Consider the following 14,867-nt stretch of genomic DNA (forward strand, 5'->3'; position numbering starts at 1 on the left):
AAGGGTATGCCTAAGCGGTCCTCTAGAAATAGAAAATTTCTTTGATGACTGTATTATTTAAAAATTCATACAAATTTTGCATTATTTCAAAATATTGCTGCCTGTTATGAATTCAATATAAGTCTAAAAATTATTTATCAGATATATTGCTTAACTCTTAACTTTATTTTTTTAATAAAATTGGTCTTTGGGAACATGAAGAAATGGATGGCTGAAGTTTGGTAATTGGTTTGTGGTGAAACAACTAGTACATATTTGATCCAGAACTGGAACTAGGCCTGCAGGTCTCTAAAGACTGCACGTGTTATACCTTACTGCTTCCCGCTCCCACTCACCTGAAAGGTCTATCAGGGTTTTCTCTATTACTCTTTTATGGATCCAGCTCTTGTTCTAGCTAAAGAGGATTACTTGTTGCAGTAGTCCTTTTTTTTTTTTTTTGAGACAGAGTCTTGATCTGTTGCCTGGGCTAGAGTGCCGTGGCATCAGCCTAGCTCACAGTAACCTCAAACTCCTGGGCTCAAGGGATCCTCCTGCCTCAGCCTCCCCAGTAGCTGGGACTATAGGCACTTGCCACCACACTGGCCTAAATTTTTTTTTGTTTCTATTTTTAGTTGCTCAGCTAATTTTTTTCTATTTTTAGTAGAGACGGGGGTCTCACTCTTGCTCAGGCTGGTCTTGAACTCCTGACCTCAAGGGATCCCCCCGCCTCAGCCTCCCAGAATGTTAGGGTTACAGGCGTCAGCCACCGAGCCTGGCCTGCAGTATTCCTTTCAAAAATGGTATTTGGTCTTCAGGTCTACTTGCTGTTCCTCAGATTTTTCTCACTTTTAACCTGATCTCCACATATATGTTCAGTTTTTTTTTTTTTTTTTTGAGACAGAGTCTCACTTTGTTGCCCAGGCTAGAGTGCCGTGGCGTCAGCCTAGCTCACAGCAACCTCAAACTCCTGGGCTCGAGCAATCTTCCTGCCTCAGCCTCCCGAGTAGTTGGGACTACAGGCATGCGCCACCATGCCCGGCTAATTTTTCTATATATATATTTTTAGCTGTCCATATAATTTCTTTCTAGTTTTAGTAGAGACAGGGTCTCACTCTTGCTCAGGCTGGTCTTGAACTCCTGAGCTCAAACAATCCGCCCGCCTCGGCCTCCCAGAGTGCTAGGATTACAGGCATGAGCCACCGCGCCCGGCCCAAATATCATTTTTAAAAGGCTGCTGGACTGGATACCTCAGTGAGTTCACATGGCTGCCCAGATATGCTTTAATGTCAGTGGATATGTAACTTTTTTGTAAATCAGCTTGTGTAAATAACCCCATGGGTTCTAATTTATACAAGCCTCTGCAAAGAAATGATTCTGTTTGACAATAAAGTTATACTGGAATTCAAAACATGAAGTTTTGCGTGATGTAAGCTACTGGAGCACAGATAAAAAGTAGTTGGAAAAATATATTTAAAAGAAATCCCCTGGGCATGTTGGCTCATGCCTGCAATCCCAGCATTTTGGGAGGCCGAGGTGGAAGGATTGCTTGAGGCCAGGAGTTCAAGACCAGCCTGGACAACACAGTGAGACCATGCCTCTACAAAAAAACAAAAAAGAAATTCCCAAACAGAAAGCTTTAGATTATGATGAAATTTGTGGCTATAAATTAGAATAAAGTAAAAAAAAAAAATTGTAGAATATACCTAGACTTTTATAATTGGAAGGGGCCTTGAAAGTCATTTAGGACAATCCCCTTATAGTAGTAGAAATTTGGGACCCTGCTTTGTATTATGGTTAGAAGTCCAATTTGTTTAGTTAATGTTGTTTAATTTCCACCTAGCTTAGCTTTGGTCTCTTTTTATTGTGATTTCCATGCTACCTGAAGAAAGCTTTTTGTACTGAATAATGGATTCTTTCCTGAAGGGCCAGACCTGACTTTGGTCCAAAGGGAAATAAACTGTAGGACCTCCTTTGATTTTAAAGGTCGCTAACTTTAGTGATGCTAATTTTGAACCTCTGAGGAATGAATTCTTACCCCCAGCTGCAATTTTTGATCAGTCCAACAGCCAAGCCACAGTCATAGCCAAGACTAGAGAACACTCACACTAAGTGGGGTAGCCATCTGCTCCATTTGGCCCGCTCTAGCTTGGGACGCTGAGAGGTAGCTCACATGCTGATTGCGTCTTGGTTTAACCATGGAGAGTGAAAACAGAAAATGACACCAAGGACATTTAACTTTCCACCCCACGTGCTCCTCCCAATCCCAGTATGGTAAAGAGCAGGAACCCTGGAGTGGGGCAGAACTGAGTGTGGCTTTACGTAAGTTACTTAACCTTTGTAGGCCCTAGTTTCCTATCTGTACAAGGGCCATCACAACAGTACGGAAATTATCTTATGGGGAATTTGCGGGTTTAAATTGCCTGTTGAGCATCTAGGACAATGTCTGGCACACAGAAATCCTTAATAAATGCCAGCTGTTATTATTATCAAGGAGTAGAAACATGAACATAATCAACTGAATTAAATTATCTTCTTTGCATTAAGCTCTTCCATGGCATTTCATTCGATCTCTGATTCAGTTATGATACCAATACTCATTCCTTAAAATTGTATCTGTAGCCCAGCTTCTTTCCTGTGCTCAAGACTAGGCGCCACAACTCCCAAGATACCCAGAAGTGCCCTTGGAACCTAAAATAAATCCCAAACCAGACCATTACCTGGCACTGAGCAATATAAGACCCTCCTTTTGACCTCTGGCATTTATGAAAGATACCATTATCTTTCTACCTACCCAGGCAGGAGAATGGAGTCTCTTTTTTTTTTTTTTTTTTTACTACTTCTTTATCCTCCAGTCAATCAGTTGCCAAGTCATTTAATCATACATTCACTTATACAACAGGTACTTAAGCCTTTTCTATAAGCCAAGTACTGTGATGCTGGGTACACTGTGGAGGACAAAACTTCCATGGTTCCTGCCCTCAACTACAAATATATGATTACAAATTGTAATATATTAATGTACCTGGGAAGAAATTCCAGTCCTTATGAGAAAGTGTAACAGGGGACATAATTTAAAATGAGAGTCAGGAAAGAACTCTCAGAGGAAGTGACAATTTGAACTGAGGCTGGAGAGATGAAAAGGGGTCTGTCAGGTGAGTGACGGAGTGAAGAGCACCCCAGGCAGCGGGCCAGCATGTGCAAGGTCCTGAGGCAGGGAGGGCTTCATGCCTTTCCTGAGGAACTGAAAGGCCACATGGCTAACAGGTAGTGAGCTGGCGTGGGACGAGGCTGGAGCAGCAGGCAGGGGCTTACCAGCCACATCTGGAAGCCCCTGAAGGGTTCTGAGCAGGAGAGGCACAGGATCGGATCGCTCTGGCTGCTTTTGGAGAGTGGACTGGAGGGGGCAAGAACAGAATTAGAGATCGGTCAGGAGGCTACTTGGTGGTTCTGATGACAGATGGATGGTGGCTGTGGTGATGGAGAAAAGTAGATGAATTTAGACACAATTTGGACGTTGTATTGATAGGGCTTGGTGACTGGGAGGTGGGGAGTGAGTGAAAGGGAGGCGACAAGTCTCGTTCTTAGGTTTCTGGCATGAATGGGGCTATGTGGGTGACAGTGCTTGCAGATTCTACCTTTTTTCAAAAGAGTCGGTATTGCTAGAATATCCCACAGGAGGTCCCTACTTCCCCCTCTCAGTGAACCACCTTGCCTCCAAGTCATCATAACTTCCTATCTAGATCACCGTCCCTTCTCCTTAGTGTCACTACCTCTTGTCTATGCCAACTTCAAATCACCTGTGGCTGTTTTATCTTGCAAAATACAGCTCAAGTCACAATACTCCCCATTCAAAAGTCTCCAATGGTTCCTTATCATCCTCTCAAATACAAATTCCTTACCTTGACTTCCAAGATTCCACAACCTATACAGTCCTAGCCTTGTTTCCCACCACTTCGTTATTTAAGTCTTGTTTCAGCTGAACTGGAGACTTACTATTCCTTGAGCATGTCACCACATGCTCCTGCCTCAGTGCTTTTTCGCTCATGCTATTCTCATGTCTTACCATCTCAGTCCACTCAACTTTCAAGGTTCCTTATTTGTGAAATGTCCCATCTGTCCCATCTTTTACAGCGCCTGTGTTTCTGCTGTTTATCGGGGTTAGGAGTGCACTTATCCCAGGCCCACAGTCTGCCCCTCAGCTGTTTATTGGCGTTATGAGTGCACTTATCACATGCCCACAGTCTGCCCCTCACAGACCACAATACCTTTGAGTGCCTGGCTCCTGCGCTCCCACTGCTCCTACTGCTCCCACTACCCCTGTCCAGCAGGGTCAAGAATACTGCTTTACCCACAGTAGGAACATTTCATTAAATTTATTGTTATTAATTATATTAAGGAGTGATGGGACACAAGCTGTGGAAGGGGAGATGTTTTCCAGCAGCATTTGCCAGCAGCAGGGCTCACAGCAAAATTCCTCTTCAGTACCCTTCCGCCAGACTCCTTGCGATTGTGTCACACGCAACACAAACATGCACACATCCCTTTAATAGAGTCTTCTGGTTGTTCAAAATACTCCAAAGTAGTGGTCTACAAAGAGTAACAGCCTCTAACTCAGGATTTTTCAAACTGTCTGTTGTAACTCATTAATAAGTCAAGAAATCAACTTAGTCATAAACGATACTAAAAAATAAAATAGTAAGGGCAAGTATTGTTTCCTGAAACAAGTTTCAAATACATATATACGTATATATATACATATGTGTATATATATGTATGTGTGTTCTGAGTTGCAACATAAATCATATTTCTTACCATGGGTCCCAGTCAAAAAGGTTTAAAAGCTACTGCTTTGATGCTTTGTGCCCCACCCCCAGATCAAACCACAGAACTTAAGCAGAGAAAGTAAGATGTTAAGAAAATAGTAATGAGACTATCTGATTAAAAATTATTTACGATTAAAAATGTGAATGATATATCTAACGCTTCCCTTGGGGTATCTGCATTTAGAGAGAGGGACTTTTAACCCAAATTAATCTCTAATCAGTAGAAAGTGAATGGGAAATCATTTTGGACTACAGGCCTTCTTGGCACGTCTAGCAAGGATTTGCTCTAGTATCCCAGTTCCCTGAGAGAGCTGGGCTCAGGAACTGGGAACTCCACTGCTTAAAGGCTACTTGTTTCTAGGTTACAACACACATAAGTGGTAATACAAAATGTACACCTTCTTCCATGCACATTTCAAGCTTATCAATTTATATTTATATGCGTGTATTTAATCTATGCCTAGAAATACAATCTTACATATCCACACGAATGAGCTATACTTGACATAAGGCAACAAGAAGCCCCAAGTTGATCTAAAAATGAGAAATACTGTGAGTTACTGAACAATAGTATATGTGAGATAGGAAGGGGGATATGGGAAATCGTAGAACGGGCAAGGGGACTTGGGAGCATGGTAGATGTATTACACCAAGTGTATATTACTTTGATGATTGATGGTAATGAAAGAAGATGAGAGAAGAGGGGTAGGATAGGGGCAAAACAATTTCCTGGTCAGCTGTGTGTCCCATGACAGTACATAGCAGTAGCCCACCAAAAGTGCACAGGCAGTATTTGATTATGTCAGCACATAAAAGTTAAATCCCAAGTCCTAATTCCAGCCCTAGCTTCATTTAACAGGTTGCCCCTTATAATTTGATGCTACATGTATTATACTGTCAATTTATAGATCAGAAACCAAGAGTGAGCTTCCTAACTAATGGATGTAGACACTATTAATTGTTAATTACTATCTCAACAAATAACTGGGTCAGAAACAAGGTTGAAAGAATAGGAAGTTCAATGCTAGTGTAAAGAACCCTAGATTGGGGTGTCAATAAATTTGGGTTATACCTGGGTGACACTGAACAAACTGTACAACCTAAGGACCTTTCCACCTTTAAAATCTTACAATACCACAGGGCAGGGAAAAGGTGACCTTTATTTGGACGAAAGGAAGATCATCTTTGTTTGATATGTAATAGGCAAACAATGCTATTACCCAAGGTTGTTTAAATATGAATTAATGCCTCTTCCATTATCTAGATTGGATTAACACCCTTTGATGATATCATATGTCAATGTCACTACGGACAACCGGATAAATTCCAAACTATGTAAACGACTCTACTGACAACTGCATAAATTCCAAACTTCTTTCTGGTATTTAAGGCTTTCCACATGTGCCCAACTTCTCTCAAACTATTATGGAGAAAGCTACTTATGGTGTTTGAGATAAAGCTGGGCAGATGTGGAACTGCTCTTGCCCCAGGCCTGTTTCCTTATCGTTACTTTAGTTTTTATTTAATTCTTCCCCACTCTCCTAGCTAAAGTTCTATAATCTTCATAAAACCTTCCAACTACTCAAATGACTTATGTATCTCTGATATTGATCTTGGAATTCCTATAGAACTTTACAGCAATCCCACATGTAGGCATTGTTGTCCTCATTTCATAGATAAGAAAATTAGGCCAGAAGAAGTTAAGTGGCTTGGCTAGGTCTTCTCAGTTTGTGCCCTGCAGCAAGGCTGGGTCTGATCTGTTTGCCTTCAAAGCCCACACCTTTTACCATTGTACCATGCTATCTCCAGGTACTCAAACACCAGGGAGTAAGGATGTGGTAAAAAAAGCCTATAAACCAGTTATCATACAGCTTGTGGTGGCAGAAATTCAGATGTACCATATCCTTTGAACCATACGGGTAATAAACTTTGGAATAGCATGGATCATTTTTAAGTGGGTTGTCAGACCTGTTTCCCAAGCCCAGTATTAAAATGATATCCCAGGGTAAATGACAGGTGGGTGGCTAAGGAAAAAATAAAGCAACATGGTATAAGAAGAAAATATTAGAAATGGGACAGAAAAGACACAAAAGTGTAACATAAGCCAGTAAGTAATGCACAAAATAGAGACTCAGAATAAGTAACTATGGAATATGGGTCTGAAAAGGCCCCAAGGTCTAAGTTAGGTGGCCTATGCCTACCGACGAGACGCGCGCGCGCGCGTGTGGGTTGTTATTAATAACAGACAGCAGGACACATGGACAGAAAGTGGAACTCAAGAGAGCGACAAAGATAGGTCGTGGGGGCAAGGGTAGAACATGGCATGATGAGAGAAGGTGGGGACGCGAAAAGATGGGCCAGAGGGCACAGCAGGGGTCGAAGAGCAAGGTGAAGAGGTTCAGAGGGCACGGCGCCCCTACACTCCAGGCAGGACTTCTGTCTTCCCCTCAATAGCTGGCTGGGGGGCTTCAGAATTCACACCCGCACCCCACCAAGCCCTCGGGGGTGGCTCCGGGAAGAGAGGGGGGTCCGGTCCCCAGTCCTCCCCAGTTCCCCGGGGACTCCGCGACGGGGCGGACGGAGGCAGGAGGGTCCTTACCCAGGAAGATGGAGATGATGAGCCGCAGCGCCTGTTCTGACGCGCCCAGGGACGTCGCCAACTTGTTAAGGCTCAGCTCCTGGAAGGCCGACCGCAGCACCGCCGCCAGCTCCACTACCGATCCCACGTCCCCCTCCGCTGCGGACGCCATCTTAACTGCGGGCGCCCCCCAGGGACCCCCAGCTCCGCGCGCCCCGAATGCGGGCAAAACACTGTAGCTTCACCCCCAATTCCGGCCCGGGGACCGCCCACGGCGTGCGCATTGGCTGCAGGCCCGCCCAGCGGCTCCAGGCTCACCCCGTTATTGGTAGATCCGAGCAAAGGGCGGGGCCTAGCGCAGCAAGGTAGGAAGAGGGCGGGTCCGAACGTTTGTAAGGCAAAGGTGACTCCTGCCGGAACGAGAACGGGGCATCGGAAAAGTCCGAGCCTGCGGCCTGGTGATTGAACAACTCTGTTCTAACTGCTCGGGGGAGGAGTCGGTCCGCTAGTGTCCGGCCGGCTCGTTCGCGGCCTTCCCATTGGCTGAAGCGGGAGCAGGCGAGAGTCGGGGCGGGGTGCGGGGGGGGGGGGGGCCGTCACCAGACCGCGAGGTTACTCTCGGTCACCGGCGCGCTGGGGTTACTGGGGCATGTAACGGAGAGGCGGGAATTCCTGCTGCCGCTTCGCGAGCGCCTCCTAACGGCACGCGTGGGCTGTTCTTAAGTGCTTAAGCTGCTGAAGGGTCTGGGGAGAGCCCAATGCCCGAGGAACACTATTTGCCTGCTACTTTTATTTCAGGGATCCCTTTCCCGTGCAATTTCCTATAGCAAAACGTGACCTTCCCCTGAGAGGCGATGAAATGAAGATATGCCTTTTTAACACTATAATTTTAATTAAAAAAATCCAACTAGTTTTGTCACTAGTTAAGTAATACATGTTCGTGTGAAGAGTTTAAACAGTATAGAAACATGAATCAGAAAATAAGAGTCCTTTCTTCCCACCCTGCTTCCCATTATTACTTCCTACAGGTAATCCTGTTCAGATGACACTAAAAAAGTGTGTTGAGCATTTAGCTTGAGCCAGGGACTGTGCCAGGTTTGGGAATATGAGCCCAAAGCAATGGACTGGGATGGTGCACAGCTAGTTAATAGCATTAATGAATGTGTAATTTGCAAGGTAAGTGCACTAAAGGAAAGGATGAAGGTTCTATGAGAGTATGTAACAAAGGAACACTAAGGATTTCTTTAATAACTGGAATTTGCAGAGCATTCTGGTACAATTACAGCTTATAAAAGCGCTTTTATTCATATTATTTCACTTAATCTGGCTGTGCAACAGGATATTTATTATTATGATGTCCTCTTACAGATACAGAGGCTTGGAGAAATTAAGGAACTTGCTATAAGTGACAGACAGAATTTAAACCTAGGTCTGTCAAATTCCCTGCTCCCCTTTCCTTCCTTTTTGGGCAAAATTAAAAAAAAAAAAATTCATTCATACAGAAAAGTAGAGAATTATATAATTTCCCCAGGTTAGGAAACAAACTACATATATAGTTGAAGAGCCTGGTATATCCCTTTCTGGGGACATTTCTCTCCTTCCATTCTCAAGGTTACCACTTTGCTGACTTTGGAATTTATCAATCTCATGCCTATTTTAATATTTTGCATACTGTGTATATATAGTATATACATGATATATAATAATGTTTTGCATGTTTTTAGACTTCATAGTAATGGTATTACAATAAATGTAACATTTACCACTTGTTTTTATGCTCAACATCTTTACTGAGATGTATTCATACTGTTACATGTAGCTCTAATCTGTTCATTTTGTGATTTAACATTCCATTATATGATTATACCACAATTAATTTTTCATGGTCATATTGAGGAATACTTGGATCGTTTTCTATTTATTTCTTCTTAGAACATTGCTGCAGTGGACATACTCCTTTAAGCAACAGCAGGAGTTTCTCTAGGTCTGTGACTTCTTTCTTTTTTAATTTTTCTTGTGATCTACTGTAAGAAACATATTGCTACTCAGTAATACACATATTTAGACAGTACACAACAAATACATATACAGTTATACACCGTATAACAATGTTTCAGTAAACAAGAGACTGCATGTATGACACTGGTCCCCTAAGATTATAATGGAGCTGAAAAATTCCCATGACCTAGTGATATTGCAGCCGCCTAACATCATAGTGCAACGTGTAACTCACATGTTTGTGGTGATACTGGTGTAAACAAACCTGTGCTGCCAGTCATATGGTACATAATAATAATGATAATAAATGACTATGTTACTGGTTTGTGTATTTAATATACTATACTTTTAATCGTTATTTTAGAGTGTACTCCTTCTACTTATAAAAAAAGTTAGCTATGAAACGGCTTCAGGGAGACCCTTCAAGAGGTTTTCCAAAAGAAGTCATTGTTGTCATAGGAGATGACAGCTCCATGCTTGTATTATTGCTCCTGAAGACCTTCCAGTAGGACAAGATGCAGAGGTGGAAGACAGTGATATTGATAATCTTGACCCTGTGTAGGCCTAGGCTAATGTGTGTGTTTGCATCTTAGTTTTTAACAAAACATTTTAAAAAGTAAAAAAAGAATTCTGAAAACTTATAGAAAGAAACTTTATAGACTAAGAATATGAAGAAACATGCAGCAGCTCACACCTGTAATCCCAGCACTTTGGGAGGCTGAGGCTGGAGGATATTTTGAGACCAGGAGTTCAAGAGCAGCCTGAGCAACATAGCAACATAGCGAGACCCCTGTCTCTACAAACAATAGTAAAATCAGTCAGGCATAGTGGCATGTGCCTGTAGTCTCAGCTACTTGGGAGGCTGAGGCAGGAGCATCACTTGAATCGAGTGGTTTTAGGCTGCACGAGCTTGAGCTATGATTGTACCACTGCATTCCAGCCTGGGTGACATAGTGACACCCTGTCTCTGGGAAAAAAAAAAAAAAAAGAAAACAAAATAAAGTATTTTTTGTATGGCTATATGATGTATTTGTGTTTTTTTTTTCTTTTACTGTTATTTGCATTTGTTTTATGTTGCATCTATTCCCATGCCATAAGTTTTTGTTTCTTCAGTTTCTTCTGGGACATCTTTTTCTTCTGTGCAACCTCCTCTTCTGGAACAATTTGTTCCTTTTCAGTGAGGATCATCTCGATGTGGCAGGGGAAGCTCACGTATGGGTTAATCCGACCATGAGCTCTGTAAGTTCGGCGACGCATCTTGGGTGCTTTGTTCACCTGGATATGCTCAATGACCAGAGAATCTACATTCAAACCCTTAAGTTCAGCATTACTCTCTGCATTTTTAAGCATGTGCAGCAAAAACTAAGCACTCTTTTTGGGCCACTGACCCTGTGTCCAGCCCCACTGTTTGGCCTGGGCACACCTACCAACTCTACCATTGTAACGTAGGAATGGTACACATTGTTTCTTTAAAGTGACATCTTTCAGATACTTGGTGGCTTTTCGTATATGCATACCCTTGATGGCCTGAGCAGTTTCACGAGTGTTCTTGAAGTGAACATGAAGATTTGAACCTCTTGACTTGTATGATTTTGTGAGGTTTTCTGGGTCAAGTGAATAGCGAACCATTTTCACAGATCATGGTTTTTGAGACAGAGTCTCGCTGTGTTGCCCGGGCTAGAGTGAGTGCCGTGGCGTCAGCCTAGCTCACAGCAACCTCAGACTCCTGGGCTTAAGCAATCCTTCTGCCTCAGCCTCCCAAGTAGCTGGAACTACAGGCATGTGCCACCATGCCCGGCTAATTTTTTCTATATACATTTTAGTTGGCCAGATAATTTCTTCCTATTTTTAGAAGAGACGGGGTCTCGCTCTTGCTCAGGCTGGTCTCGAACTCCTGACCTCGAGAGATCCACCCGCCTCGGCCTCCCAGAGTGCTAGGATTACAGGCGTGAGCCACCGCGCCCGGCCATGTATTTGTGTTTTAAGCTAAGTGTTATTACAAAAGAGTCAAAAATTTAAAAAAAATGAAAAAATTTATAAAGTAAAAAAGCTACAGTAAGCTAAGGGTACTTTATTATTGAAGAATGAAAAAAGTTTTAAATAAATTTGTGTGGCCTAAGTATACACTGTTTGTAAAGTCTATAGCAGTGTATAGTAGTGTCCTAGGCCTTCACATTCACTCACCGCTCACTCACTGACTCACCCAGAACAACTTCCAGTCCTGCAAGCGCCATTCATAATAAGTGCCCTGTGCAGTTGTATCATTTTCTATCTTTTATACCATGTTTTGATTGTACCTTTTCTATGTTTAGACATGTTTAGATACACAAATACATAGCACTATGTTACAGTTGCCTACAGTGTTCAGCACAGTAACATGCTGTACAGATATGTAGTCTAGGAGCCCTAGGCCTATAGCCTAGGTGTGTAGTAGGCACACCGTCTTTGGTTTGTGTAAGTGCACTCTGATGTTCCCACAACGATGAAATTGCCTAATGGCGCATTTCTCAGAATGTATCTCCATTGTTAATTGACCCATAACTGTACATATATCTCATATATGTATCTCCTATTGGCTCTGTTTCTCTGAAGAACCCAAACTAATACAGACTTTTGGTACAAGAGTGGTTCCAGAGGAACAAAATTTTCAGGATGAATTTTCCGAATGATTCTGAATTGTCTGGCATGGGCTCTCTAATCTGGTTGGATTGAAAGATGATGATAACTCTATTTCCCACAGTAAAGAGAGCACTGATGATCTAGGTGTGATCTGGCAATAGAGATAAGCTAAATATCTCCCCAGGGCACTCCTGATCGACCACTTAGAAGTAGCAAGGGGCTGGGTGACTGTGTGTATGACACTGTCAAACATTTTTGGAAAACTAACATATAATGCAGTTGGCTGGTTGCTCCTGTTGTCACCAAAGTGATAAAAGAAAAGGATGAGCACAGGGATTTGAATTCCCAGTTCAAGAGCCGCCTAAATTACCGGAACAGTCTATGTCTGCCCTACAGGAGACCCTTATCTCCTGTAGCTGTAGGGCTGAGATTGCTGGAATTTAAACACAGAACCTCATCCTGTGGTTGGCTGCATTCCAACACAATTGGAACTCCCAGCCTCAAGGGTGTCTGCAGTTAAAGCAAGGGCACTGATTGGGAAAGAATGGGATCCGGTTCCTTGGAAAGGGGACCCGTGGGAAGACTGTGATGGAGCTGTGGCATTGCGGCCCTAAATTCTTCTCTCCCCTGAAAGGGGTCTCCTCACCCCCAGTGGAAGCATCCTGTCTGAGGGCGTCAGCTCTGCATTGCCTGAGGAGACTGAAATAGCCTCCCCTGAGGCAGTTGCCATGCGCGACAACGTGATTCCTGCAGGAATCATGTCACTGGAAACTCTGTAAGGCGTTGGGAGCACTTTCACACTGCCTTGGCACTCCGAAAAGAATAACCAAAAAGGAAAGACACGTTCTACTCTCTTATTTATTTATTTATTTATTTATTTTTTGAGACAGAGTCTCACTCTGTTGCCCGGGCTGGAGTGCCGTGGCATCAGCCTAGCTCACAGCAACCTCAAACTCTTGGGCTCAAGCGATCCTCCTGCCTCAGCCTCCCGAGTCACTGGGACTACAGGCATGTGCCACTATGCCCGGCTAATTTTTCTATATATATGTATATATATATTTTAGCTGTCCATATAATTTCTTTCTATTTTTAGTAGAGACGGGGTCTCGCTCTTGGTCAGGCTGGTCTCGAACTCCTAACCCCAAGTGACCCTCCTACCTCGGCCTCCCAGAGTGCTAGGATTACAGGCGTGACCCCCTGCGCCCGGCCGCATTCTGCTCTCTTTACGCTCCTGTCCTCACTCTGCATCACTGTGCAGTTTTCATCCCTAGTGGGCTTCTGTGTAATGGCAGGGGCTTCCGCCCAGGAGAGGGCACTGCTGGGGTGTTACAGTCCTCCCAGCTGTGGAAGTTGTTGGGTGGCAGCCGCAGGAGTTTTTGTAAACATGGGGCTAGAGATCCTGTGCAAGTGGGGAGAAGGGAGAACCAAAGAGATGTTGATGGGACCCCGTGTGTATCCGCAGGCTGGGAAAATATGGGTTATATTTGGGGTTGTGGAAGAGGCTACTAGCTGCCCACCAAATCCTAATTTCTAATTCTTTCTGGGCACACACCCTGCAGTTAGGTGTAACCTGTTGTTGCGTCCTAGCCAATAGAATGTGAGTGGAGGTTATGTGTACCACGTGGGGGCCTGGCCATAGAAACCTCCTACTGTGTGATCTTCCATATGTTCTTTCCTCACAGTGACCCTGGAAGGAATGTTCTGAGGTTAGCAGGGCCTTTGCTGTCCCAGATCTGCGTAGAACAAGCTCCACTGACAAACAGGAACCATTTTGGACTGTTTGTGTGGTTGAACAATAAACTTCCATTATGTTTTGGCCAAAATAGTTTTTAGACATATTTGTAATAGAAGTTAGCCTACCTAATTAATCCAGGGGCTCCTCTAAGATTTTATATAAACTGCTACCATGTATACCTGCAACGTGGGTGTTCAGCAATGGAAACGGAGGCTCAGAGATCACTGCAGATTTTTGAGAACACTAGTCAGCTATGATGAGACTGAACCTGAAAATGCCTTGGGCCGGTGCAGGGTGCTTGGCAGGATTTTCAAAAGGGAAGAAAACATGACTGCAGCTAACAGAGCTTTCTAGGAATGGTAGCAGGAAGTGGGGCTTCCTGTAAAGTATTCATTAAGTCCTTTAACTTGGACACGGAATTCAAAAAAGCCAAAGCTCTTCCTAGAGAAAGAGATGCAAAGTGTGTGAGAGGGAGCCAGTTCAATTTATTGCTGAATAATGAAATTGCCCTAAAACTTAGTGCTTAAAACATCAATATTCATTTTTTAAAAAATTATCTCTCATAGTTCTGGGTGCTCACTGGGCTCAGCTAGATGGTTGTCATTTTGGGTGTCTTGTGCAGCTGTGGTCAGAAGGGGCTGGAGGTATCTTGACAACTTCTCACCTCAGATGCCTGGTGTTGTGATTGATGCTTATTGACAGCTGCAACCTGGGGGCCGGGGGTTGGGGGCTCAGCCAGAACCCCTACATGTGGCCTGGGCTTGGCATCTGGGTTCTGAGGAGTGTCCTAAGAAGACTGGGCGGGTGCTGGCTGGCCTTTTCTGTTAATAATCTAACTTTGGAAGTCATGCAGAGTCCACTGTGCTCTTTACTGGTTGCAGCCATCACAACCCCCCCAGCCACATTCAAGGGAAGAGGTGACATAGGCCCCACCTCTCAATGGAAGGAGTGTCAAGAAATTTTGGGACATGTTTAAAAACTATTAAACTATTACAGCTACTATCATTGGACGTTAACACAATTTTCTTGTCTTTTTCCTCCACTAGAAAGCAAGTTCCTTGAGGGCACTGGGGACTCATTTGTGTTTGGGTCCGCACTATGGAGTAGGCATTGGATACATGCTTGCTGGGTGAAT

General features: G+C 43.6%; 1 protein-coding gene across 1 annotated transcript in view; it reads right to left on the reverse strand.

The window, feature by feature from the left end:
- LPCAT3 (lysophosphatidylcholine acyltransferase 3) overlaps positions 1-7,827 on the reverse strand; it is a 33,383-nt gene extending 25,556 nt beyond the window's left edge. Inside the window, exon 1 of the mRNA XM_069489414.1 lies at positions 7,402-7,827. Coding sequence (XP_069345515.1) covers positions 7,402-7,552 — 151 coding nt within the window. The 5' untranslated portion in view covers positions 7,553-7,827. The remainder of the gene's footprint in view (positions 1-7,401) is intronic.
- Positions 7,828-14,867: the final 7,040 nt, after the last annotated feature.

The sequence above is a fragment of the Eulemur rufifrons genome, chromosome 16 (genome assembly GCF_041146395.1).
Source record: "Eulemur rufifrons isolate Redbay chromosome 16, OSU_ERuf_1, whole genome shotgun sequence".
Taxonomy (NCBI): domain Eukaryota; kingdom Metazoa; phylum Chordata; class Mammalia; order Primates; family Lemuridae; genus Eulemur; species Eulemur rufifrons.